This window comes from Numenius arquata, chromosome 17 (genome assembly GCF_964106895.1).
Source record: "Numenius arquata chromosome 17, bNumArq3.hap1.1, whole genome shotgun sequence".
NCBI classification, from domain to species: Eukaryota; Metazoa; Chordata; class Aves; order Charadriiformes; family Scolopacidae; genus Numenius; species Numenius arquata.
The window spans coordinates 8,100,541-8,127,144 of record NC_133592.1 but is presented as its reverse complement, the minus strand read 5'-3'; the positions used below and the strand labels follow the sequence as shown (position 1 = coordinate 8,127,144).

At 52.7% G+C, this 26,604-nt stretch overlaps 1 protein-coding gene across 1 annotated transcript; it reads left to right on the top strand.

Moving 5' to 3' along the window:
• The first annotated feature begins 38 nt into the window (after window positions 1-38).
• EVPL (envoplakin) lies at window positions 39-26,515 on the top strand. Its single transcript, XM_074160082.1, has 22 exons — window positions 39-112; window positions 6,362-6,461; window positions 6,990-7,144; window positions 7,824-7,947; window positions 8,593-8,718; window positions 9,031-9,069; window positions 10,256-10,417; window positions 10,984-11,091; window positions 11,764-11,859; window positions 12,344-12,469; window positions 13,389-13,535; window positions 13,681-13,835; window positions 15,268-15,365; window positions 16,330-16,511; window positions 18,112-18,290; window positions 18,727-18,865; window positions 19,501-19,694; window positions 20,220-20,370; window positions 20,933-21,016; window positions 21,103-21,213; window positions 22,238-22,330; window positions 23,069-26,515. The coding sequence occupies exons 1-22, from the start codon at window positions 39-41 to the stop codon at window positions 26,513-26,515; spliced, it is 6,090 nt and encodes a 2,029-aa protein (XP_074016183.1).
• The last annotated feature ends 89 nt before the right edge of the window (window positions 26,516-26,604 follow it).

Sequence of the window (26,604 nt, the reverse complement as noted above, 5' to 3'; positions counted from 1 at the left end):
TTTGCAGACTCCAAGAGACCAACTAGGACCTTGCCAACATGTTCAAGGGGGTGGGCAAAGGCTCCCCAAGCAGAAGTTCCCCCAACAGAGGTTCACCTGTCAAGCCTAGCAAGTAAGTGTGACTCCTCTCCTGTCTCTAAGCTGTCCTGCGGACCCTGGGGGAAGATGAGGAAAGAGAGCTCAATGTCTCCTAAGAACCTCTTTGTGGAGCAGCCAGAAAGTTGGGGCTTGCTGGGAGAAGATGCCAAAACGTGCTGCCCCAGCAATTCTCCTTGTCTTTGGTGGGCTTTGTGCTCCAGCCCAGCAGTATCTGTGCAGCCCCTGGGGCATGCAGTGCCTGAAGATGTGCTCCGAGCTGTGTTAATTGGGCAGGGAGGTGCAAAGCCCCTTTTGGGCAGGTAGGGAGTAGGGAGAATAGAGGCAGCCTCTTTGCTCAGGTGGAGCAGGCTCTGCTTGATGGTGAAGCAGATACCAGCCTGGAGGTCCCTTCCAATTCTGACAATTCCGTGATCCCCAGACTCACTGGTTGTGTGGGGTTGGTGTGATGCTGCCTTGAGAACTGGGATCTCTGGAGAACTCGGATGCTCAGTTTGGTGGAGATGGGTGAGGAGTGGGTTTGCTGGTGACTGCTCTATTCCATCCTGGCCACAGGCTGGGTCTCTGCAGGTCAGAAACCTGAGGTTGCCTCTTTTAGGCCTCTCTGAGGCAGCACCAAAAGGATCTGACAGCCATGTCCCCCCTGAAGAGATTCCCTAAGTTTTGGGGAGCGAGATGTGTGATGGGACCAGGATGTTTCCCTGGGAGCAGGGTGTCCCCTGGGACGGGGGTGCTCTGCAGAGAGAGCACTCATCCCTCCCTTCAGCTGCAGTTGCTGACTCAGGGTTATTTTCCACCTTCCTCAGCAATTTTGCATTTCCTAGTGTTAGTGGACTGATTCTGCGGGATTCCCTGTCCCTGGGGACAAGGGAGAAGGGGGTGCTGGCCCCATCACTTGGGACCACCAAGGGCAGCAGCCTGGGGTGGTGTGGACACAGCTCGGTGCTGGCTCCCAAGTGCGCCGTTTATGGGGGCCAAACCCAACGTTGGCAAACAGCCTCTGAGGAGGGTGGTGGCCCTGCTGGGCAGGGCAGCAGGACCTGGGGAGAAGGGGGCTCCCAGCAAAGGCTGAGGCTTCCCCGTGTGGATGTTGGGAGCTGATCTCCTGCCCTGCTTTAGGAAGCTTATGCCTCGGTGGAGCTGAGCACTGACAAACTCATCTTGAAGACTGATTTGGGGCTTCTCTGAGCGCCAAGCTTTTGTCAGGGCCTGACTGCAGTGAGACACCTCCCCAGAAGACCCGGAGCTGTGTCAGCCTCTGGTTTTAGTCCTGCTAATGGAATCTATCCACCTCCCCAGCCTTTGCTGCATGCTGCCTTCCAAACCTGGCTGGGGATTTCACATGAGGCTTCCTGGGACATCTCGCTGCACCCCCCCATGGCTCTGGAGGGAGGTTTGGGCCAGGTTCTCCTCCACCGTGAGCCTTTCGGGATAACTGGAGTCACATTCCAGCAAGACCTCACTCCTCTTCCCTGCAGGATGGAGGCTGGAGCCAGAAGCAGGGCAATTACCGAGCTAGTTGTGCTTGTTTTAAGAGGCACCAACCAGCAGACAAAGGCTAATTCATTTGGCCATGGCCTGGGGCTTGGTCAGCACCCATAATAGCTGAGAAAATGAAGGCTGGCCCCAAGAAAATGTTGGTGGCCCATAGCTGTTCCTGGTGACCCCAAGGCCAGAACATCAGCAGCAGTAGAGGTTCCCTGTCTCCGGGGTTCCCTGATTAGTGGGTGTTGCTCCTGGCACAGACCCCTAGAGAGGTACCTCCTCTTGGTCCTTGGGACCATGATGTTGAGCATCTCATCTCCCAGGTCTGCGCTTGGTGGATGGATCCCAAGGAGGTGGTAATAAGTGCAGGTTTGTCCCAGAGGAACATCCTGGCTGTGGCCTGCTCTAGGAGGAGGCACAATGCGGGGCTGAAAGGGAAAACTCATGAGAAGGTGGAATTGAATCAGATCTGGCTGGACTGGCTGCCCGGGTGTGATCTTGACAAAAGCCGTGGGTGGTTTTGGAGGTGGATGGCAAGTCATCTCCTGGTTTAATTGTCTCCAGGGATTGCTGCTTCTGCCACTGCCTCCCTCTGCTTCTCCCTGGTCAGTCTAGAGCAGTGTGGTCCCCAGGGGGGACAGGTACAGGCTGAGGGGACTAACCCAGCACTGGTGGGGGATTGTTGGTGGCACGCTGTGAGTGGCTCAGGCCAGCAGACCAGAGCGTGCAAGGACTTCTGCGTGTCGGGGAGAACAGGCCCAGCTTTGAGGTCTACTTTGCAGCCATAAAGCAAAGTCCCCTGGAAGGAAGGGATGGAGGGGGTCAGGATCTGAAGGGGGTGGGTGCTGTGGTGCTGCCCAAACGTGCTCAGGCAGGAGTGACCGGGAGGGGGGGACGGTCCTGCTCCTGCGAAGAGACGCCGTCCCTTGTGTGCAGCTGGACTGTCTAGGAGGCAGAAAGTGGTATGAGAAATGAACCAATTAATAATGATAATAATAGTGCTCTGCCTCTTCTAGGCATGAGATAGCCCTGGGGAGGAGGCCTGCCCTGGCCCTTGAGGAGGAGGAGCAGGAGGAGCTCTGCCATCTTGGGGCAGCAGCTGTAACACATGCACCGTGAGCGGGGTCGGACCAGAGCCCCCGGGAGGCCGAGGGATGCCCAACGTGAGCACGGGTGAGCCTGTGGCTCCTCGAACCCCGTCCGATGCCAGGCTGCCTCTCTGCAGCCCGAGTGCCAGCATCTTCACCCTGAAACATGGGGCCCGGCTGTGCTCAGCTCTTGTTGAGTGAGGGCTTCTCCCAGGGGCAACGGGGATGGGGCAGGAGGGACAAACCCGAGGAAGGACACTGATACATCCCTGTCACTGCAGGCTGTGTGGACGGGTGTTGTCATGGACAGGAGAACCTTGCACTCCCCTTGACGTGGTCTGTGGTTGGGATAGGAGGATCTGTGGTGGTCTGGGCACTTCTCTAAGTGTGCAAGGACCAAGCGGGTTCCTCAGCATCACTCCCACCTCGCCTGAGGAGCATGGTGAGGGTGGGAGATTCAGCTGAGGGTAGATGGCTTCTCCATTGTGCACCAGGCATTATGTCTCTGTCCCCCAGAACAGTGTATAGCCACCCCTCTCCTCCCAGGACATCCCCTATTTGGCTTCAGTGCTTCTTGGGCATCCAGACTACTCTTTCACAGAATCTGAAGTGGTTCCTCTGCTTGCAGGGCTGGAGAGCCACCTCCAGCCTGGTTGCTGGCTACAGGGTCTCAGTCTCCTCCTCTGCCAGGCTTCCTCCCTCGGCCAGCACAGACACCTCCTGGCTCTCCACTGCAGAACACGCAGGGGAGATCCCCTCTGCTCCTGAGAAGATGTTCTCCAGGAAACATCACTTCTTTCCTGAAGATCAAGTTGTTTGCAACAGCATCCTCATTTCTAACCTTGGGTGCCCCATGCAGTGGAGATGCAGTGCAGGCTGGGGGTGGGGGGGGCAAGGCTGAGCTCCTGTCACTGGGAAGTTGTTGAGGTCTTTTCAGTCCATGGTTTTGTTGTGGCTTGGCCTAAACAGAGCTAATTCATGTGTCCAGCCTTGTGAACCAAGAGATGGGGTGTCCCACTCTTTCCTTCGGCCAGGAAGGGGGTGCCACCAGGAATAAGCAGGATTTTATTTGCGATCTACCCTCCCTGGGAAGGACGGATCCTCATTCTGCCCTCTTGGAGCTGCACAGATGTATCTGTGGTCACATCACAACGGGGCTCAAACTGGACACTCCATTCATGATCTTCCCAGGTGGGAGCTGAATTCAGCCAGACCTCTCGGGGCGAACAGGCCCCCCCTGGTGCATGGGGAGAGGTGTCCATCCCCTGGGATGGCAGCCAGCCCGTGACTCACTCTCTCCTCCCTGCACAGAGAGCAGGAAATTTGGGTGGTGCTCAAGTATTTGCTCATGGGACACCACCTCATTCCAGGCGTGTCGGGGATGAGTGGGAGATTGTGTAACCTCCTGGGGAGGGGGGATGTCCTAGGGCTTCCTGCCTGCTGCACGCTCAGGTTCATGGGGACCGAGTCCCGGCTCTGCGCTACTCCCACCCACCCTGTTGTGCTGGGACCTGGGGCCACCCTCCATCTCCCTGAGCTCTGCAATTTACCCCAGGAAAAGCATCCATGGGGCACAGAAGGGATAGGAGGGATGTTTAGTGGGGTATAAGAGAGAGGTTGTAGCAGATGGTGATGCTTTGATGATGATGATGGTGATGATGAATGCCCTGCTTGGGCTCTTTGGCTCCATGATCCCTGGAATGATGATGGCTGATCCTGGAATGATGATCCGCTGTAGAAGAGGGCACTGCCAGAGCGCAGCAATCCCTGGTTGACTTCACCAACGTGCGTTTTGCAGGCAGGGAAGCTGAGGAGACGCTGCCAACCCAAAGCTCCCGAGGGAGATGGGAGCTGCTGCATCGCAGGCCCACGCTGCCCTCTTGGGAAATCAAAACCGAGGGAGGAGTCAGAGAAAGGGGACAGGAGGATGCTGTGGGCAGGAGCGCTGAGGCTGTGCCTCTGGAGCTGCACGGACTCAGCCATGGTCAGCGTGGGCTGAGCTGGCTTGAAACATGGGCTCCATCTGTGGCATCCAAGAGCCTGGCTTGGCGTGACCCGTAACACTCACTGGCACTTAACAGTCACTTGGGGCTGTAATAAATGAACATTCCAGCATCTGCTCTAGGCTTTGGTATGAACCATGGAATAGCTGGAGCCATGACGAGGAGCTGAGGCAATGACAGAGCCATTAAGGAAACCACTTCCCCTGTTCTTTGCTGCATTCAGGGGCTAGGAAGGAAACCACATGGCTGGAGGGCAGATGTGGATGGCTCTGCTGCAGAACATCACCTTTCTCCTACCTTCCTCCACCAAAGGCGCAGGGCAGGTTGTGCCAGCTGGCCCCCATGCAATGTGCCATTGTCGCTGCTCAAACTCTTTCCTTCTGCTCTCAGACCCCAGAGGCAGCATGAAGCCAAGCTGAACCTCTTCTGAACTTTGTTGCACCAGCAGTCATCCAAGGGCTCGACTCCCTGGATGATGCTATCGATCCACACGCTCCTGCCTCTGCTTGCCCACATCCTGGCAGCGCTGCACTCTCCCTGCCTGGAGGGTAGGGTCAGCACCATCCTCAAGGTCAGATGCTATTTAGAAACAACAGGACACGAGGACAAAGGTGGCACCAAGGCTTGTGCTTCCTTGTCTGCAGGAAACTTTGGGAACCATCCCGTGCCTTGCTGCGGGCTCTGGATCCAGCTGTTTCAGTAGGGCTCTTGGCACTCATTCCCGGTAGCGGTGATGGAATAAGGGCCGTGATGGTGCCATTGGTTGTGTGATGGCACCGAGGTGAGAGATGACAGGGAATGGTCTGCTGGGGAACTTCAGTGAATCTTCACTGTGGCGAGGAGGGCTCGTAGTTGTGCTATGGCCTTGGGAAATTTGTCCCCAAGGCCTGAAAGCAGCACAACTGCAACAGCCTACATAGTGCCCAGAGGGGCTTGTAGTCTGTGTAGCAAGTCCTTGTCTGCTGCAGCCTGGGTCTGGGGTGGCACTGGGCTCTCCAGCATCTCAATGGGCTGACCTGCAGAGCACTTTGCATTAAACAGGACCACAGGATGGCAGTTCTGGGTCAGGCTGAGGGGCCATCTCACCCACCTCTACCAGCTGCCAAGGGTAGACACCCAGGAAACCACCTCCAAACAGGGCAAGCATGTTGTGCTGCCTCTGCAGGGTGCTCTCCTGGCCTCCAGCTGTCTGTGGCTTTGGGTCTTCCTAACCCAGATGTGGTGTCAGTGCATTTGTGAGCCCTACAGCAATTCTTTTGTTGTTTTTGTTTGTTTGTTTGTTTGTTTGTTTGCTTGTTTTTGGGAGAGGTTGGTTTGGGATTTTTTGGTTTTTTGGTTTTTTTGGAAGGGATGGGTCCTCCACTGCTTTTTGAATCCACACGAACTTTTGAGCATCTGCAGTGTCCTGCGGCAAGGAGTTGTGCAGATGAGCTGCGTGGTGTGCAAAAAGCCACCTCACACTCGCTCTGAACACACTACCTCTGACTTTCACTTGGCTGAAGGTGACAACCAGACACCAACCACTTGTGTCCATCTGCGCCCTTGGCCACAGCTTAGGCTTCCTTTGGAGACCAGGAGGTCATGGGGGAAAGGCCTGAAGAACGACACCTTTGTCAGGTCCTGGGCAGTGATGAAGGGAGTGAGAATTGCCTTTGTTCACCCCATCTGCTTTGCTGCTCCCTCTCTCAGGTCCTCAACAAATGAGCTGGCCGTACTCATCTCCCGCATGCAGACAAATGCCGACCAGGTGGAAAAGGACATCCTGGAGACACAGTCCAGACTCAAGCAGGTGAGTTGCGGCAGAGGGTGGTGGGAAGGTGAAAAGCTTTGCCTAGAAATGCAGGTGGGTGGGAAGGTGAACGGCTCTGCCTGGAAATGCAGTGTCTAGGATAACAGGTCAGGTGTCTGCTCTGTGCATCCTGCTGGTGCAGGTTTGGGGGCTGACTCGAGGCTGGGGAGGAACAGAGCACCCTGCGGAGCCTCCCAGCCCCTGGGGTAGCATACTGGGGCCTCCCAAATTCTAGCCTCTGTGCCTTCTACTCAGTGCCTCATGCTTCCCACAGCCAAGGCTGTCTCACCTCCAGCAGCACAGCCCTGTGCCTCCCAGCAACACCAGAGGCAGTCAGCCAGCCTGACCCACGCTGGTCCCCTGGGCAGGAGAGATGCTGAAGCGTACGCTCCCCAGCTGCACCCTGGCACCAGGGTTCCTCTGTGGTCAGTGTGTTGAGCATCGAGACCCTCTGCATTGGCCAAGAAGAATGTTGTGAGGTCTGTGTGGTCCAACCAGGCTTATTTCTCTGTCTTCCCTGGTCTCCAGGATGCCAGCAATCACCAGAAGAACAAGGCCTTTGAGTTCCAGCAGGAGAATGCCAGGAACCTGAAGGAAGCAGAGACCCTGCTGAAGGACCTCTTTCTGGACGTGGACCGTGCCAAGCGGCTGAAACATCCTCAGGCTCCTGAGATAGAGAAAGAGTGAGTACAGCTGTGGGAACTGGTGTGATGGGGACACCGAGCAATTGGGAACCCTCCTAGGATCTAGGCTGAGCTGCGGTTGTTGCCTTGGGAGGTAGAGTTTCACCCTTCTTCCCATAGACTTTAGCCTTAAAATCAGGATTTCTGCCAATACGTTGTAAAGATAGTGGTGTGCAGGGTAGCTGCCAGAGTGACCACCCAAGAGTCCCCAGCCTTATTTGGGAGCTCTTGTAAAAGGTACCAGAAAAATGCAGAGCTAAAATGTAGCCCCACTCCCAGAGCAAATCCCCCTTTCCTCTGCCTTTCCTAAAGTGAATGCCTTTGTTCAGGCAAGCAATTGGATGTTCAGATGGGAGAAGAGCTTCAGTTGGCCTCTGGTGCTTTGCTGCCCTTTGCTCTCCAGCCTTTGCAGATGGAAATCAGGAGGGAAGAGTTGTTTTCTAGCTGGGAAGGGATAGTCCTGATCTCCCTGCAGCTTCCTCTTGGGTTATAATTCCTGAGACATCCCTGGAGATGGAGAGAACCAGGACAAGTGCCTCCACTACTGAAGGCGGCTATGTCACAAAGGGACAACAAAGTAGCCCGAGTCTTATGGGTGAAATCTAGGCTCTACAAACCCCTCCATGGTTCTTCCCCCTTGCAAATTGACACAGAGACATGTGCCTTTTCACCTTGGCAGCATCCAGCAGCTCCACGACCGTGTGACACAGCTGTGTGCAGAGTACCGGGCCCTCTACGAACAACTGAACATCCCTGACGTGGGGCCCAGGGTAGACTGGGCCAGAATCTTGGACCAAAAGATGGTAACAGCAGCTGGTTTTAGATGTATCTCTCAATTCCTACAAGGCCAGATAATGTCCACTATTGCCTGTAGGGCTCTGCCGACCATTGTGTGGTCAGCATCATGCAGGGATATTGGGGGTGGTGGAAGTAACTCAGTTGCTCTGAGCAGGAGAAGGACTCTCCTCCCACCTTTTAAAACCCTCTGGAAGACCATCTTGATTGACCCCTTCAGATTAAGAGCTACGGGAGGGTGATCAAATAGAGATGCCTTGCTGTGGGATGAAAGGATGGAGAAGGTGATGTCTTCAAGGACATTACAGCCCTACATCCCAGGGTTTCATGCTGCAGGGTCTTGGGTATGTGTAGTGCCCAGTTTGGAGTCAACTTGGATTCCCTTGAAGGTTGGATGGTAACTACACCCATCCACTGCATGGCACCGTGGGAAGGGTGCCTGGTTCAGATAAGGGTGGTATACCAGGGTTTTATGGCCTGGTTATCTTTGCCCCTGTGTGCGGCTGGTAAATCATGGTAAACAACAAAATCCCTTCCCTTCCTCCTGGACTGGTGTCAGATACCAGATCTTTTCATGCCCTGCCAGCACTCATTGGGGTTTTTCCCTGAAATGAAGTCTTTTCTTTAGTCTCTGCCTAACTCCTTTTGCACAGAAACAAGTCAACGCAGGACAGTACGGCCCTGGCATGTCAGAGCTGGAAAAGCAAATAGCTGAGCACAACATCCTCCAGAAAGAGATTGAAGCCTATGGCCTCCAGATCAAGAACCTCTGCTCCGGGGTAAGGCACCCTCCATCCCCTCCTTGTTCCCATCTGTTCTGCTCAGGACCGTGCGGGCTCTGCTCGCTATCTGTCCATGTGTCCCGTCCTCTTCTCCGCACGGTGAATATCCACCCTTGTTCTGCAGAGGGCATGGGGAGACCTGACCTTGGAGGGAGAGAGAGAGCCGTACAGGGTCCAGGGAGGTGGTTCCTGCAAGGTTTCTAAAACACCTTCCATAAATCAGCTCATCAGCATCTACCACATGTTTTGGTAACGGCTTTTTTCTCTCTCTTTTTTTCTCCCCTTGGTCTTGTCCGTGTTGTAACCCAGGATGTGGCAGATTTAAAGAGTCAGTACAAGGACTTGCTGGTAAGCTTCTCGGTGGTTTTCTGGGCAGATGGGGTCATACAACAGAGTAACACCTTCCCTGACGGACAGGGAACGGCCAGCTCAGGGCAGGAGCTACCTCTGGTCTTGCACAGCGAAGCTGTGTCTCTCATTTTCTTACCCCATTTCCTTCCCACCTTAGAACATGTGTTAATTGAGAGCACGCTCTCTGCCCTCAGGGGAATGCTATGGGCGAGATCTGTGGCTCTCCTCTTCATGGATCATTGATCTGGAGTTGCACGTGTGTCCGTGAGCGTGGGGTTATGGACGTGAGAGCAGGAAACCCAGTCCCAGCCCACGGGCTGTTCCAAATCAGGATTGCAAATGCTGAAGCTTGCACTGATCCCTAACAAGAGCTCCAGAGAGGAAATGAGCAGCTGGAGCAAAGGACGTGGCCAGGAGGAAGGTCCTGGGTTTAGCCAGCTGGGCCCGTAAAGGTTAATGCCGAGGAATGGCATTTGTGAGAAATATAGCAGAGTTGGGCCAGCTCTCAGGCTGCCCGAGGCATCAGCCCACACCTGAGATTCTGGTTAGACAAACATATCCTGTCTGTGAAGGAGGGAAAGGGAAAGGCAGCCCCATCAGATAAGAGCAAGCGGCGGCAGATGTCTTACCAAGGTCTCTGGGAATCTCCTGGAGGATGTTCAGGGGGCTGGAGCACCTCTCCTATGAGGACAGGCTGAGAGAGCTGGGGTTGTTCAGCCTGGAGAAGGCTCCTGGGAGACCTTATTGCAGCCCTCTAGTACCTAAAGGGGACTTACAAGAAAGATGACAAACATTTTAGCAGGGCTTGTTGCGATAGGATGCAGGGTATGGTTCTAAGCTCAAAGAGGGTGGATTTAGACTAAATATAAGGAAGTGTTTTATGCTGAGAGTGGTGAAACACTGGCCTAGGTTGCCCAGAAATGTGGTACATGCCCCATCCCTGGAGACATTCCAGGCCAGGTTGGACGGGGCTCTGAGCAACCTGAGCAACCTGATCTAGTTGAAGATGTTCCTGCTCCTGGCAAGGGGCAGTTGGACTAGATGGCCTTTAAAGGTCCCTTCCAACCGAAACTATTCTATGATTCTATGTGTAACACAAGTGGGGTCCTGGGCAGGAGGAGGAGGGGTAAAGGGCTCCTCAACTTGAGCACTAACACTGTCTCTCTCCTATGTGTGTGGGCAGAAAGCCTCCATCTGGCGAGGACAGAGCCTGGGAAGCCTCTACCACCACCTCCAGGGCTGCACCAAGGAGCTGGGCTACCTGACAGACCAGCAGACCAGGATCCTGAAGCAGGACTGGAGTGACCAAATGATGGATGTCCAGAGCGTGCGTCGGGAGTACGAGGTGAGCTCTTGGGGATGGTGGCATGTCCGGCCATTGGTGCAGGAGATTTGCAGGGTGGAACCCAGCCTCCTACACACCCACCACCAGCCCTGAGCCTGGTGCTTTCCCAGGGCAGCTGGGAAGCGCCAGGCACAGAGGCGGAAGAGATGCTCTGGGTCCATGCTGGAGTTAAGGATGAGCTGCTCTGTGTGTCCCCTCCTGTCCCCTGAGCTGGCACATGGGATCGTATATTACAGAGCTGTCAGTGAGGCTCAGTGGTCAGAGGGGAGGGAAGGGCTCAGTGTCATGTCAGCCTCAACGTCCGAAGCACAACACCCAGTGACTGCTGTGTGCTGGGACCAGGAAGAAGAGAGGGATAATTGCTTAGGAAAATGCTCTTTGAACGAACGCCCTGATGCTTTCTGAGGCCCAAGTGTGTTTAATTTGTTTTAGCTTTGCCTAGCCCCTTCCTTTTTTAAAAACAAACATGTCCACGCTTTGGGAGCCTTTTCTCTGCTACACAGGGTTTGGTGCCCCAGGAGACCACTCTCTGCTCCCACTGTCATGAAGTTTCTCTTCCCCTTCAGGACTTCAAGTCCAATGAGCTGCTCAACCAGGAGGAGTTTGTGAACCATCTTCAGGACGATGGGGATAGGATGATTGAGCTAAAGCACCCAGCTGTCAAACCTATCCAGGTAGGGAAAGGGGGTCTCCTCCCACACCCTATAAGAGAATGAGAATGCTTTCCATAATCTGTGCATCAAATAATGCCAGGAGACGGGTCGGAAGAGACCTTTTCACCACTTCTGCAGAGCTGCTGTGTTCTCTTTCCTCACACACTCCACCAACTGTACTGCAGCATCTTTCTGCCTGCTCCAGCCCTATGGGAAGGCTCTGGGGGCAGCCCAGGGTCTTCACACCTTCAGAAGATAGTGGCTAAGATCTGTGTGCTGGCACCAGCTCCCGGTCTGGTGCTCAGACAGGAGGTCAATGCAGTCATGTTCATACTGCTGTGAAACTCCAGTTATGACATGACATGACCTCTCCCAGCTGAAACCAGCTCCAAGGTTGTATTTCTAAACCTGCAGATGCAGTGGCAAGCCAAGGTGGGCTCACAGCCACCCACGCCACCAGAGCTGAGACCTCTTGAGAAATAGTGGCTGGTCTGTATGAACCAGGTCCTTGTGGAGCAGAACACTTGCTCAGGCTCAGCATCAGGCAATGCCTGGACATAGCTTTGCCTCTGCTGAAGGGTAAAGTGGTCTTTACCCTTCCTCTGATCTCTAGGACTTCTGGGGAAAGGGGAGTAGTGGTGGGGGAGGCAGGACTAGCTGGAGTCCACTGCGTCATGCTCTGTCCCACCACAGGCTCACCAGGAAGCCTTGAAGAACGAGTGGCAGAATTTCCTCAATCTCTGCATTTGCCAGGAGAGTCAACTGAAAAGCGTGGAGACCTATAAGAAGGTAAAAAGCAATGAGGAGAGCACGTGCCATGGGGCTGCAGGGTCAGGCTGGAGTGGGCAAGCTGGGTTCTGGAAACAGAGGCAGCAAAGGGGTAGGGATGGGAGATTTTGGGTATTTTCAGGGTATTTTGGGGAAACACCTCACTAAACATAGTTCTTTAGTGCTGCAGTGAAGGACTGGATTTCAACTCATCTGATCAGCCCCGTTGCCGGGACCAGTTTGTCAGAGTGCCAGCTTGGAGAAGAGGGGCAGGGGAGGGTTTGCTCGCTGTCATTGCCTGCTGCTTGTCTCTTCATTGGGATTACTTGCCTGTGGCTCAGGAGGTGGAGGGTCCTTGTCCAAGCACATGCTCTGAGGGTGGTCTGTAGAGTTTTGTGAGCCTCCGACAGGTTGTGGGAGAGACAGTGGGAACCGAGAGACCTCACTGAACCTGGAAACAGTAACGTCTTCCCATCCCTGACTGTTTTTCTACCCACACCTCCAGTTCCAGGACGATGCCGAGGCTGTGAGCCGCTCTCTGAAGAAGATGAACTCTGACCTGGACACCAAATACAGCAAGTTTAACAAAGACAGCCCTGGGGTGGTATCAGATCTTCTGCTTCAGCTGGAGGTGAGGTCTTCAGGGCTGGTGGCACTACCACACCTAAGCGGCAGATCAAACATTACAACCTCCCCTGTAAATAGCAGTGGGGAAAGGGAAGAGGTGGGTAAATAACCCGACCAGGGGAGCTCATCCCAGATCTGTGCGAGGGAGGGGGAAGCTCATGGCAATACTGTGCTCTGGGTGCTGAGTCCCTGTAGCCCCAGAATGTCCATGCTGCAAGGTAGCAACCCCTGGGAAGGCACTGGTCCCCATCAGTGACACACAGCCAGGCCCCAGGTCACCATCAGAGTAAAGGAGAAGCTGCATGTTGTCCTAAACATGAGACACTTGGATCAGGGAGCCTGCGGAGAGTGTGAGCTGCTGACATCCAAGCAGCGGGGAAAGGTCCTCCCATCTCCTCAGCGCTCTCATGAGCCAAGGGCGAGGGAGGGAATAAAGAAATCTAACCTCAGGGGCGAGATGCAGATAGGAAGGAATGTTTGCCCAGGAGAGAGGGAGGGGACACGTTCAACGTGGTATCTTTCCATGCATGCAACGCATTTTTATCCCAAGAGGTGCTGAGATCTCGGTACCTTCTGACACTGGAATGTGGCCACCTCTTGGCAGCTGTCTGTTCCTCTTCTGAGAAGAAAAACTTCTCCAGGAGATTTAATATGACAGTGTGGGATCACCTAATGATAACTCAGGCTGTGCCTTCAAGGGCAGATCTGCTGTGAGCGAAGGAAACTGAGGAGAGCGTTGATAATGAAAAGGGGAGGAAGGGACATGGGGAGGTCAAGAATGGAGATACTTCTGACTCCACCCCAGCAGTGACTACACAAGGATGGACAATTGGCCCCAGTGTACCCATTGTAGTGTGACACCCTCCCTCCCTTCCTTCTCATCCAAGTCTGGTCACAACCACTGTCCTCCCTGTTGTGTCTAGAACGAGGAGAAGGCGGTGAAGCAGGCAGAGAAGAGCATCACTGACCTGAAGAAAAGGAGCAAAGAGATCAGCCCACTGAAACTGCGCAGGACACGTCCCTCTCAGACCCTCACCTTGGACACCCTCTGTGACTGGGATGCTGGGGAGGTGAGGGCTTGACTAGCAGTACCCTCAGAAGAGACAGGCAACTGGGTTCTTCTTTGGTTGCTCCAGATCTTGGCTCCGTGGTGGGAGGAACCAGCCTAGTGCCAGAAAGCTAAGCTTTTCACTGGGTTTTGTGTCGTTGTCCCAGGTGCAGCTGACCAGAGGTGACAAGTACACTCTGAAGGACAACAGCAACCCGGAGATGTGGGTGGTGCAGAGCAGCACTGGTGTGGTCCAGGAGGCACCTTCCGCTTGCTTCTCCATCCCTCCACCAGACCCCGAGTCCATGGAAAAGGTCAATAGGTGAGTCTGCAGTGGAGAGCCTGACCCAGAGAGACGTTGTCCCTGGAGAAGGATTGTTCCCTGCACCCAACTATCTTGTCCAGGTTCCTGCCATTCCTCGACAGCCCTGCACACTGTATGGACCTTGCTGTCAAAGAGTTTTCTGGCAGTCAGGCTTGATTTCCTCACCCAAACATGTGACTCGCATAGGTTTGACTAAATTAATTGCAGAATCAGTCTGGAGCTTGGGACTTGCCAAACAGGACGGAGTTATCTGTGCTATCTCCTCTCAGCCAGCCCCAGCTGGAGACTGGGAAATGTTCCTTGAACCACCGTGTAGTCTACTACTGCCTGGTTGCTCATTCAGCTTTTGTGGTTCCCACAGGATGGGGCGGTGGTGCAGGGAGCCTTGGCATTACTTTTTTAATCCTGTCCCCGGGTACTTGGATGAATCAGTGCTGCTCGAGTGCTGGGGAAAAGCCCACAGCCCACATCCAGAGTTACTTGAACATGTCCATAATGGGAGTTTGGTTCCCCCATCACGGTTACTTCATTGTGTTGCTCTTCAGTGCGTATCCCTCTTCACACATCCCAGATTACTCAATCCTTTGGATTTATGGGTTTTGTGTGTGTTTTAAAGCAGAAAAGAAAAAGTTTGCAATGTCCTCCTGGATAACTGCTCTGCAGGTGTTGCCTGGAAAACTCTCGCTCTTTTCAGGCCATGTCTGAGAGCTTGTTTCATTTCCCAGTGTTTGTTTCCCTTCCTACACACAAAATATTTGTCTTTATTTTATTTCCCAGCCTGTTCCACCATTCAGTCCCTCTGCAGAGGGACAGCCCTGGTCTGAGAACAGCCAGGCAAGCTGGGATGTGCTGGTTTTTGCTCAGGTGCTTACCTGGAGCGGGGATGTGAACTAGCCTGGTCCTTCAAAGGCCCCTTCTCCTGGTTCCATCAGTGTTTTCTCACACAGAGATTTTTTTTTGGTCCTTCCAGCTCCTGCTGATCCAAGCTCTAGTTTCATTAGAAGGGAACCATCCTTATAAATGAGACTTGGTGTATCCAGGGCTGCAGCCACAGAAGCAGCCCCTTGTACTCACTTCCTATGAAGTGCTACAATGCCAGGAAATAAATTTCTAGCTTTCTTAGCATCTGGCCGAGAGCTGGGAAACACTGGCCCCATTGGGAGAAACCAGCTGCTGAAACCAACCGGCTGCTCTTGCTGCTGTGCCCTTTTCCTAAGGGACATCTCTGAGCTGCAACAGGCTGGAGGCTCTCAGACTGCTCCTGCCTTTGGGGACACTTTCCCCTGCCTTTGGGGACACTTTCCCCTGCCTTTGGGGACACCTTCCCCAGCAGAGGTACGAAGCTGCTGCTGGGCTGGGCTTTGTGGAGGCTCTCTCAGCGCAGCAGTTTTCCATCCTTCCGGCTGACGATGCTGCTTTCTGCTCACAGGCTGGAAGGGGAACTGAACATGGTGAAGCAGAAGCGAGCGGCGGTTCAGAGCACCCTGAGACGCAACCACAAGGAGCAGATTCAGCCCAGCCAGCAGGGTACGTCAGCTGGTTAGCCAAGCCCCCTCCAAAGCAAGCCCATGCACCTCCCCTGAAGAGCTCCCAGACCTGGCTGGAAGCAGAGCATCCACCCGGGCAGGTGGAGGTACCTGCGGGTCAGTGTGAGGGTGCCTTCTGCTCTATGGAAAAGAGCAGCCGATGGGATAATCAAAGAATCATAGAATGGTTAGAGCTGGAGACACTGGCCCAGGTTTCCCAGAGAAGTTGTGGCTGCCCATCCCTGGAGGGGTTCAAGGCCAGGCTGGATGGGGCTTTGAGCAACCTGGTCTAGTGGGAGGTGTCCCTGCCCAGGGTGGGGGGTGGAACTGGGTGATCTTTAAGGTCCCTTCCAACTCTGATTCGTGGTTCTTCCAACAAATCACCACATGATCTCAGGCAATTCACTTAAAATTCGTTTTGCCCTTGTCAAACCTTTGAGATTGATATCCAGGTCCATCAACAGTTGCATAGTATTTAGGGTTGCAAGGGGATGTGCCCTAATTAATGCCCTAATTAAACCTTTTTTGGAATCTGGGTCCCTTGCAGTTCTCTTCCCTAGCTGGGGCTGTGGATAAGCTGGAAGGTGTTACCCCCACAGCTGTAGTTCATAAGTTCCCAGCAAAGCTGAGCAGGGATGTGTCTGCATGGCAGCACATGGCTGTCTTTGTCCTTCCTTTGGACTTGAGCTCTGCTTGGCCAGGACAGAGCTAAAACCGTTGTCCTAAGCCTTTGCTATGGGTAGACGCACACACGTGTGCATGATGCTCTGCAGATTAGAAACCTGGAGAAGCCTGTGTGCTTCAGAGCTGCAGGACACATGGGGCAGAGCTTTGCAGAAGGGCTGTCATGACAGGACTTGGAGCTTTAGGGACCATGTCTGGGACAGCTGGGGGAAAGGGCCATGCACCGAGACTGGGATGGCAACTGAGAAATGGGGATTAACCTACGCTGTGTCTCACTGCAGCTCTGTCCAGGAGCCCCCCTGTAGCCCAGGATGATCCCCAAGCTGACCAGCTTCTCGGTAGCCTGGATCGTGTTGGCAAGGACCTGGTCCAGGTAGAGAAGGAGGTGTTGAACCGAGTGAGGTCTCCAGTGAACTACAGTGATCCCACAGATGACCTTGCCCGGAGGATCAAACACCAGCAGGTGGGTGTTGGGTGCTGCTGCAGGTGGGTTGGAGCAGGATGAGTTTGGTAGCACCGTGTCCTTGGCCCGAACCAGAACTGACATGGGAATTACACTTCTTAAAGGAAAAGTTGCTGCCCAAGCATTCACACCCCATCCAAGGAGTCGCACACATGGTACCCGAGTCTGTCCCTGCTCGGACCAGGGTCCCTTCACAGCGGGTGACCCCAGGGAGCCCGTGGGTGCCCCTTCCAACTTCTCACACACACGCTTACTCTCGGGCGTGTTCCCTCCTTCTTCAGGCTCGACCCTAGGTTTCCCACAGCAGAGTCTCAGGCATCAGATTTTATAAAAATAAATAACTGAATGGAAAGGCCCAGCAGCTGGGTCAGTTGGGACGGGGCGCCTTCAGAGAGGGGCGTTGCACAAAGAAATCCCTGGGAAACGGTGCCCTCGTGATCCGTACACCCACCCCTCACATGTTCTTTATACATCTTTTAGTCCAATGGTGATTTTTGGTCTGGGATCTTCCAACACCTCCTTGAGTTATTTTTCTGTGCCAGGGCTGGCCGTTGACTGCTCTTACCCTGTTAATTTGCAGTCTCTGCTGACGGTTGTTGCCTCCTTATCTTCTGGTTTATGTTTCTTGCAGACCTGCGCTCGCTGGCAGAGCATGAGAACTGAAAAATCGCAGACTCAGGGAAAAACACTCCCAAAATATCAGTGTGTTATCGACATTTTCCTCATACTAAAGGACTAAACACAGTGCTGTGCCAGCTACTGGGAAAATTACTGAGAAAATTAACTCTATTGTGGCCTAAAGGCTTCAGTGAATATACTTCCTCATGCCCAGTAAAGATAGGCAAACACCACAAATCACACCATATTATAACCCTAATTTATTCCAATTAATGCTTATTATTTAAGCTAAACAACTAATATCTCTCAACACACAGATGACAGATGGTGCTTCAATGGAGAAACCCATGCTGCAGTTTCAGGCCAGCTTGAGCCCTTGAAATGGGACTGGTTAAGCCAAATCCTTGAGAAATGGGGGCTTGTCCCTTGGCTCAGCTCTGTAGCAAGATAGTCCGTTCGTTTCAGAGCTGTGGACCGTCTTGGGGAGTCCTCAGCCTTGTCTTGTGGATGCTGTGACCCTTCACACTCAAGTCTGTAGCATAAAAGATAACAGGATAGAGGGAATTAATCTGAGGACCAGCTTTGGCTCACCCGATGGGGAGCACAGACTGGTAGATGTGATGGGGACAGGAAAAAAAGGCAGCACCCTGGAGTCTCCCTCCTTTTCTCTGGGGTAAGGTGGGGGTCTGTAGTACTTCAGCTTGTTACATCTTCATCTGTGGGTATTTATCCGTCCCTGGCAGAAAGATGGACTCAGGCAGGTTGGTTTCTCCCATCCTTGTCTGTTTTGATCTCTTTCCCACACCCTGCCATCGCCAGACAGCCACAGTCTGGATGGGGCTGTGCCCCAAGGGCCAGCTCCTTATGAGAGGGCTGCCTCACCCTTAGCCCCACAGCAAAATCCGCCCCTGAGGGAGACAAGTTTTCGCAACAGCACTGTTATGACTGTGTTGGGTGACTCCGCTCCCATCTGCCCTGCCAGGAAACAACAAAGAAGCTTGAGAACCTGGGGGCAGCCAAGGATGCCTTGCAGAAGGAGTGTGAGACCTACCTTTCCAAGAAACCCACCAGCACCTCAGCTTCCCAGCTCCCTGTCACGTTAAATGCCCTCCGGAGCAAATACAATGATGTCAACATGCTGTCCAGCCTGTACAATGAGAAGTGAGTGATGATGAGAGGGCCTGATGGGGGTGAGGGGAGGAAGCCCTCACACAGAGGTGTCAACACAAAAGCATGAGAGAAAATGTGTTTGGTCTATGTGGGCATTGGTTGAGGTTCATCTGGCCCAGGGCAGGTTGGAAACCTTCCATCCATCATCAAAGACACCTCTGAAGGAGCTCCTGTATGTAATCTGTGGTCAGATGCCCCCCATTGTGGAAAGTCCACCACAATGGGTGTGTGTCCCAGCTCTGCTGCGTGCACTGAAATGCAATACATCTGGGCAGCATGACAGGGTTGCGAGTGCGTATTGCTTGTTCTCTGCCACACTGTAGAAGCTCTGATATTAAATAAGCTTAGACATGCAAAATCAGAGAGAAAAGGAGAAGAATGAGGTTTTCTGTAGCTAACCTTGTCTTGTTGTTTTTCCTTTCCTCAGGGCTAAGGCTGCCCTGAACCTGGAGACTCAGATTGAGAACACAGACAAGATTGTCAGCACGTTTGAGGCCAAGCTGGCTCAGGACAGCATCATTCCTGCATCCCCCAATGCCCTGCAGGATCGGGCCAATGATCTGCTGGTAGGAGAACATCACGCTCTTTGTTAGAGAAGGGAGATCTCTGAGCTCAGGTAGCAATGGTGGGGAGGTCTGCTTATAAGGTTTGCTTATTTGAGTACTCCAAGGCACCAGCAATGGAGCCTTTCCAAGGACTTGTTCCTTGAAGGCTTTACGTTGGCATTGCAGGCTGACTTGCACTCACCACCTAGCAAAAAGCCCTGGCCCTCCCACGCTACCTTTTGAGTCCCTAAAACATAGAATCACAGAATCATAGAATGGTTTAGGTTGGAAAGGACCTTAAAGATCATCTAGTTCCAACCCCCCTGCCACGGGCAGGGACAGGTTGCTCAGAGCCCCGTCCAGCCTGGCCTTGAACACCTCCAGGGATGGGGCACCCACAGCTTCTCTGGGCAACCTGGGCCAGGCTCTCACCACCCTCACAGCGAAGAATTTCTTCCTGAGATCTCATCTAAATCTCCTTCTTCCCATTTGAAGCCATCACCCTTCGTCCTGTCACCACATACCTTTGTAAAACATCCCTCTCCAGCTGTCTTGTAGCCCCCAGGTGCTGCACAGTTATTAACAGTGGTAAGGAGGGCTTTTCTGGCTGGCGCATCCCCTGGTGCAAACCTGGAAGTGTCTTTTTTCCCCTGCAGAAGATGAAGCGGGACCTGGTGGCCCAAGAGGACTGTGTGCTGAAGCTGAACCGGGCGCTCAAGGATGCCGAGCACAGCTGCAGCGCTGTGCAGAACAACTTCCAGGAGTACTGCCCTGACCTGCCCCGGCAGAAGCGGGAGGTGCAGCTCCTCAATGATCGCTACCACGCTGTTGCGGACCAGCTGGATCAGCGGTGAGGAGCTATGGCATCATTTCTGCTCCTCTTAGCTAACATGGACCAGCGTTAGTCAGAGTCCAAAGAGTATCTTCTTCATTGCAGGACCCTGATCCTGACCACTCTGCTGTAATACTGGGGACCAGGTCTGTCCTGCTGTGCAGTTGCCACCTTCCTATGCACAGCAGAGGCTTTGAGCTTCCAGATCGCTGGGAGAAGGTGGTCTTAAGTAGCTGATGTTGGCCTCTGCCCGACCCAGTGACCCAGCCCAGAGACACCCGGATGCTTAATGCTTCTCACAGGCATTGCTGATGGTTGCCTGCCTTTTTCCTTCTCTCATCTCCTAGGCTGTGTTCAGGCTGTGGTAACAAACCTGATGTGCAGAGAGCTGTGCTCCCCACTCAGGGACCAGTCGTCACCCTCTTGTTTTTGTTATCTCAGTGTTTGTCGTAGTGACATTCTCACCACAGTGTCTTTTCGGGAACTTGCACATGAACCTTTGCCCTTCCCCTTAATGTTCCTGCTCACCTTTGTGCTGTGCAGAGAGAAGACCCTCAGAAATATCAGTCTCGCCTACCAGCAGTTCCAAAACTCCAATGAGAACCTGATGTTCTGGATGAACAACCTACCGAAGCATCAAGTGAAGACCACTGATGGGCCAAGCCAGATCAACTACAAGCTGCAGGCGCAGAAGGTGAGTTCCAGGGCAAGCCTCGTGACATGTAAAGTTACAGGGATGGGGGAATTTGCTTGTGAACACTATGCAAAATAGTACCAACCAGCTCCTGGTTGTGTGCTTCACCCATCACACTGAATGAACTAGAACAAAGAAAATGATGGATTACGGCCCACAGATAACGTATCTTGCCCTGCTGCGTTCACCTACAGCGCTGGTGTCCTCATCTATGGTAGTCACCCCTAGGGTGATATTCTCTCCATGGAGAGGACACAGCCAGATCCTGAAAGATTGCACCTTGTGCTGAGATGTTGCATCTGGGCCCTGCATCTTTCTCTCCTTGAGCAGATCCTAAGCTGATGAATATCTCTGTGTTGGCTGGTATTTGTCTCATGATAAACCAGTGAGGCAGGTCCTGGCCTGGATTTAGAGATCCTCTAAAGCCCAGGAGGCTTTCCTAAATGTCCTCCTCTTCTCACCTTTCCTTCAGTACCAGGCTGAGCTACCGCTCTCGCCTGCAAAAGTATTACTGGATTCCTGTATCTCGATCTGTCCTTAACATCGTGTGTCTCTCCTGCAGAGGCTGGTGGAGGAGATCGAAAGCAAGGAGCCCGAGAAGAACGCAGTGGTCAGACTATCCCGGAACGTGCAGTCCACCCTCAATGTATGGCTGAGTTTTCCCATGTGTCACTCCCCTAGTGTCTCATTCGAGAGATCCACAAATGATTCTTCTGTTTTTGCTCTGAACAGGACTATGAACTCCAAGCAGGCAAATACAGCTCTTCTCTGGACCCTTCCTTGACTGACTTTGCTGCAAAGAGGCTGCGTGTGACCCCCCTACAAGAAAGCATTCAGACCCAGGTAAAGTGTGAAGATGAAGGTGTGGAAACCGTTGTCTAGCTCCTTACCCAAGCCCCATGTGCTCTGCAAGGCATTAATCCACTCTTAGAGCCGCAGCTGATCACGGTCCTCATCCCAAGGACAAATGTCATCAGGGATCTCTTTGGCCATGGGGCAAAGCAGCACGTGAGATCCAGAATTAAGGCTGTGTCTGGTACCTTTGGTTGACGTATTGTGTGTGAAGATAAGACTTACAGAGCAGGTGTGTGGGCCTGCACAGGCACCCCTCGATGTAGGTGAATTTGGTGTTCTCCTCCAAACCCTTTTATTTACAGTTTTTCTGCATTTGGGATCAACAAGATGGTTGTAGATTGTTACTGTTTTGCCAGATCTCCCTTGTGATTTGGGTATGACTTGGTATTTTAACAGGTCTCTGTGTAGAAACAGCTCTACTTCCAGAAGAATCCAACACTTTTTCTAGGAGTGGGTTTAGAGGAGATAATCAAACTTTTGTCTTAGCCCTGCAGAAGCATGGCAAAGGGCGGGCCATTTTCCACCTTTCTGAGTATTACTGCTGAATGGTGTTTGTTGTGTTGTGTCACATTTTCTCCAAATTTGAGGATCTGTTTTAGTAGTGCATTAAAGACTGAGTTCCATCTACCTGGGCAGAAGAGGTGAGCAGATCCTGGGGGCAGGACTGAGCCGGAGGTCCTGTGTGCTCTTCCCAGTTACACCGCAGTTCTCCTGCATCACCTTGGGCTGTTTGCCGCCTGCCATCCATGCGTGGCCCAAGGTGAATTTGGAAGTCCGGATCCTGTGTAGGCTAGCAGGCATCAACAGGCATTCAGACAAAGGGGACAGGATCTCCTACATGATTCCTTAGACTCTGTGTCTCTCTATAAAGTCAGATGTGAAGACACTAATCCCTGGAATAGTGCAGCACACCAAGTGCATTCGGGTGAAAGGAGGGGTGGGAGAGGGTGCCATCCAACAGAGCTGTGTCAGGGTGAGGGGAACGAGGCTCTCACTGCTGTTTCTTTTTCAGGAAAATGATGTAACCAAGCTCTACATGGAGCTGGCAGCAGAAAATAAACAGCAGCTCAGCCGGCTGGAGTTTGCCAAGAAGATTGTTGAGAAGGTACCAGCTAACAGCTCATGGCGAGATCGGGCTACTCTAGTTTGGGGGTTGAAATGATCTTTCCAAAGCTGTTAGCAATAAGCTCAGCCTGGCATCCCCTCACCCCTCCTGGAATCTCCACATCCAGGTGTGAGAAAGGACGGGAATGGAAACCCCTGTGAGAAAAAGACCCTGAGTAACCACAGTTTCACTAACACTGATCTTAGGTTGTGACTTTCATCACCTTTGTGTGCCCTCAACTCTTTACTGAAGCTGTAGTTTATGCTAGGAAAAAAGATTAGGGCTCTTAATTCCTGTTCTCAGCTGTGTCTAATCAATGTTCACAGACTGGGAATTTCAGATTTGTCTGTGGATGTGGCTGGAATTTAGTGCTCACAACCTTCTGGAAACACTTCAAAGCAATATGACTTTCATGCCTTTCTAGGGCTTGATTCACCTATAGGAAAGGTCTCTGGCCTGGATGACTTGCAGTGTGCTCAGGAAGGACAAGAGATTAAACTGGGGCACTCTGTGATGCTACCATGAACCAGCTGGTTGAGGTGGTGGGAATGTGTCCTCGTTTGCCATTTGCAAACAACCTAATTTGGAGTCTCCCTGGGGATTCTGTATGAGTTCTGTCTCCTACCATGCCTCGTCATGGAAAAGGGCTCTGCGCCAGATTCACAGAGTGACTTGATTTCCCTGCCTTTTCTTTTTTTTTTTTTTTTTTTTAAATTCCTTTTTGGTTTTCCCTTGCAGAAGGAAGTGCATGAGGACATTGAATCTGTACATGAGCAAACCCAGCAATCTGAAAACAAAGCCACAAGAAGCAGGGAATCTGAGGGGTTGAAATCGCAGCTGGAGGAGGAAAGGAGGAAAGTGGCCAGGATTGAAGAGGACCTGGAGGAACACAGAAACAAGTTGCTAATATTGAAGACTCAGAAGCCGATTGAAAGAGTGGAAGAAAAGGAGGTGATAGAATATTACAGAGACCCACAGGTGGAGAGCAACCTGTCTAAGATGGCACAGCAGATTGAAGAGGAAGGCAAAAAGAGGCAGAGCCTGCAAGAAAACATTGAAATGATGAGCCAGAAGCTTGCCCAGATGGAGAGCGAGAAGGCCGTTCCTGCCCAACTCCTCACCAAAGAGATCACAAAAATTGAGAAAGATCCAAGCCTGGATAGCCAAGCAGCCAGTCTTCGTCAGGAGATCAAACGTCTTCAGGAGGAAAGCTTGGCCGCTGCTTCCGAACTTGAGCAGCGTAAGAGAGAGCTGCACATGCTGGAGCGAAAGCAGCCTAACATCCGAGAGAAGGTGGTGGTGAAGGAGCTGATCAAACTGGAGAAAAACCCGGAAATGCTGAAGTCCGTTAGGACCCTGCAGCTACAAATTGATGAGGAATCCTTCAAGAGGAAGTCTGCAGAAGAAGCAATAGTGAAGGTGAAGAACAAGATTGAGGAGGTGGAAAGACTAATTGAAACAGCAGAACCCAAAATTATTGTTAAGGAGGTGAAGCAGGTAGAGCAGGACCCAGAGTTATTGCGAGAGTTTTCCAAGCTTAAAACTCTGATCGAAGAAGAGAGGAGCAAGAACTTGGTGCTCACAGGTGAGCTGGGAGAGCTGCAGAGCCAGTACAGTATTGCAGAGAAGCAAAAACCAAGGGTAGAGGTTAAAGAGAGGGTCAATGAGATTTTCCTGGTGGATCCTGAAACGGAGCGGCAAATTGCACACCTGAAAAGGGAACTGCAGGAAGTTACTCTGAAAAGGACAAAGATTGATAGTGAAGTAGAAGAGGCCTTAGCGGAGCTCAATGTCCTCAGGTCACAGAAACCAGTGGTGGAGCTGAAGGAGGTTATAGAGGAGGTGGTGAAACACGAGAAGAATCCAGAGATTCTTAGAGAAATTGACAGGCTGAAACAACAGCTCAATGAACTAGTGAACACCAATGGCAGGACCCAGGAGCAGCTCATTAGGCTGCAGGGTGAGAGGGATGAATGGAAGAGGGAGAGATCCAAGGTGGAAACCAAGCTGGTCAACAAGGAAGTCATCCGGTATGAGAATGACCCACTCTTGGAAAAAGAAGCTGATCGCCTCCGTCAAGAGGTGCGTAGCATGTCTCAAAAGAGGAGAGCTGCCGAGGATGCAATCTATGACTTGCAGAATAAATACATGCTACTGGAGAGGCGAAAGCCAGAGGAAAAGGTAGTTGTTCAAGAGGTGATACTGACTCAAAAGGATCCAAAGCTCCGAGATGAGCATAACAGGCTGAGCCGCAGTCTGGATGAGGAGGTGAGCAACCGGCGTCGTCTGGAACGTGATGTGCAACAGGTGCGTGCACTGGTGGAAGAGCAAGAGAAGTTGCTCAACTTTCAGGAGGATCGAAGCAAGAGGCTTGCACTGGAGAAAGAGATGAGACAAATCACATTGCGAATAAAGGAGCTGGAGGAGAGCCCAGCCCCAGTGCAAGAAAAGATCATTATGGAAGAAGTGGTCAAGTTGGAGAAGGATCCAGTCCTCGAACAGTCTGCCAGCAACCTGCGCTTGGAGCTGGACCGTGAGAAGATGGAGGTGCTGAACCTTCAGAGAGAATGCAAGAACCTGCAGATGCAAGTTGATGTCCTGCAGAAAACAAAATCCCAGGAGAAGACCATCTACAAGGAGGTGATTCGAGTGGAAAAGGACAGAGCACTGGAGAGTGAACGTGCACGCATCTGGGAGCTGCTGAACAGGGAGAGAGGAGCCAAGCAAAAGGCAGAGGAGGAGGTACGGAGGCTCAGGGAGAAGATCGAGAGAGCTGAAGGCATGAAGAGGACATGGGCTCGCGAAGAGACAGAGCTGCAGAAAGCTAGAAACCTGGCCATCCAGGAGAGAGCCAACTTGGAGAGTGAGCTGCGGGAGCTGGAGAGGCAGAAGCAGCAGAAGGTCCTCTTCCTTCGGGAGGAATCCAAGCTGCTCAACCAACGGACTGAGAATGACAGGCAGAAGAAGAAGCAGCTGGAACATGAGTTTTCCCTGCTGGAGGCAGACATCCTTAGAGAGAAGGACCAGATCTACAACAAGGAGAGGTTCATTCGAGATCTCCAGTCAAGGGTCAACCGGGAAGAAATCAATCACGAGACCCAGATGAGAGAGACGAACCTCTCCACGAAGATCTCTATTTTGGACCCTGACACAGGGAAGGATATGTCCCCTTACGAGGCCTATAAGAGAGGTATCATAGACAGAGGCCAGTACATCCAGCTGCAAGAGCTGGAGTGTGACTGGGAGGAAGTTACCACCCTGGGCCCAAATGGGGAAGTCTCACTTCTCCTTGACAAGAAAAGTGGGAAGCAGTACTCCATTGATGATGCATTAAGGCTGAGGAGGATCACAAAGGAGGAGTACCAGCTGTACCGGGATGGCAAGATTCCCATCTCTGAATTTGCCTTGCTGGTGGCTGGGGAATCCAAGCCTCCCCCATCCCTCTCTATTGGCTCTATCATCTCTAAATCCCCGCTCTCATCACCCACCACCCATCAAACCCAAAGCTTCTTCCCCCCAGCCTCGCAGAAAGGCTTCTGTGATGACACATCCCCCATTGCCGGGGTGTATGACACCACCACTGACACCAAGTATAACATCAAGACTGCTGTTGCAAAGAAGCTGCTTGATCCCATGACGGCTCAGAAGCTCCTGGAAGCCCAGGCTGCCACGGGGGGCATCATAGACCTCATTTCTCGGGACCGTTTCTCAGTCCACAAGGCGATCGAGAGGGGGCTGATTGACAGGACCTACACGCAGAGACTGCTCAATGCCCAGAAAGCTTTCACAGGGATTGAGGACCCGGTGACCAAGCGAAGGCTGTCTGTGGGGGAAGCAGTTCAGAAGGGATGGATGACCAGAGACAGCGCTTTCCCCTACCTGGAGGTCCAGCATCTAACTGGAGGGCTCATCGATCCCAAGAAAACTGGTCGCATCCCTGTGCTGGAAGCTGCCCAGACAGGGATGATAACAGGCGACCTGGCCAACAGGCTCCAGGATGAGTCCAACTATGAAAAGGATCTCATCGACCCTGTCACTAAAGAGAAGATAAATTACAAGGAGGCCATGGCCCTCTGCCAGAAGGATTCGCTGAGCAGCCTCCTGCTGCTCCCAGCTGCGTCGGAGGGGTATCAGCGGTACCACCAGGCGAGCCGTTCCCCCAGGCTCTCGCGGTTCAGGCATTGAATGGATTCAGGCGCGTACTGGATCTGGTTCCTTCAGGAGTTCACCCCTTCAAAACACCTCTCCCCGTGGAGGCAGCAGCGATCACAGGA

Coding starts and splice junctions, on each gene's coding strand:
- EVPL (XM_074160082.1), top strand. CDS start 39: ATGTTCAAGGGGGTGGGCAAAGGCTCCCCAAGCAGAAGTTCCCCCAAC. Junction 7,948..8,592: donor GAATCTTGGACCAAAAGATG/GTAACAGCAGCT, acceptor CCTTTTGCACAG/AAACAAGTCAACGCAGGACA. Junction 16,512..18,111: donor GGAGGATCAAACACCAGCAG/GTGGGTGTTGGG, acceptor CTGCCCTGCCAG/GAAACAACAAAGAAGCTTGA.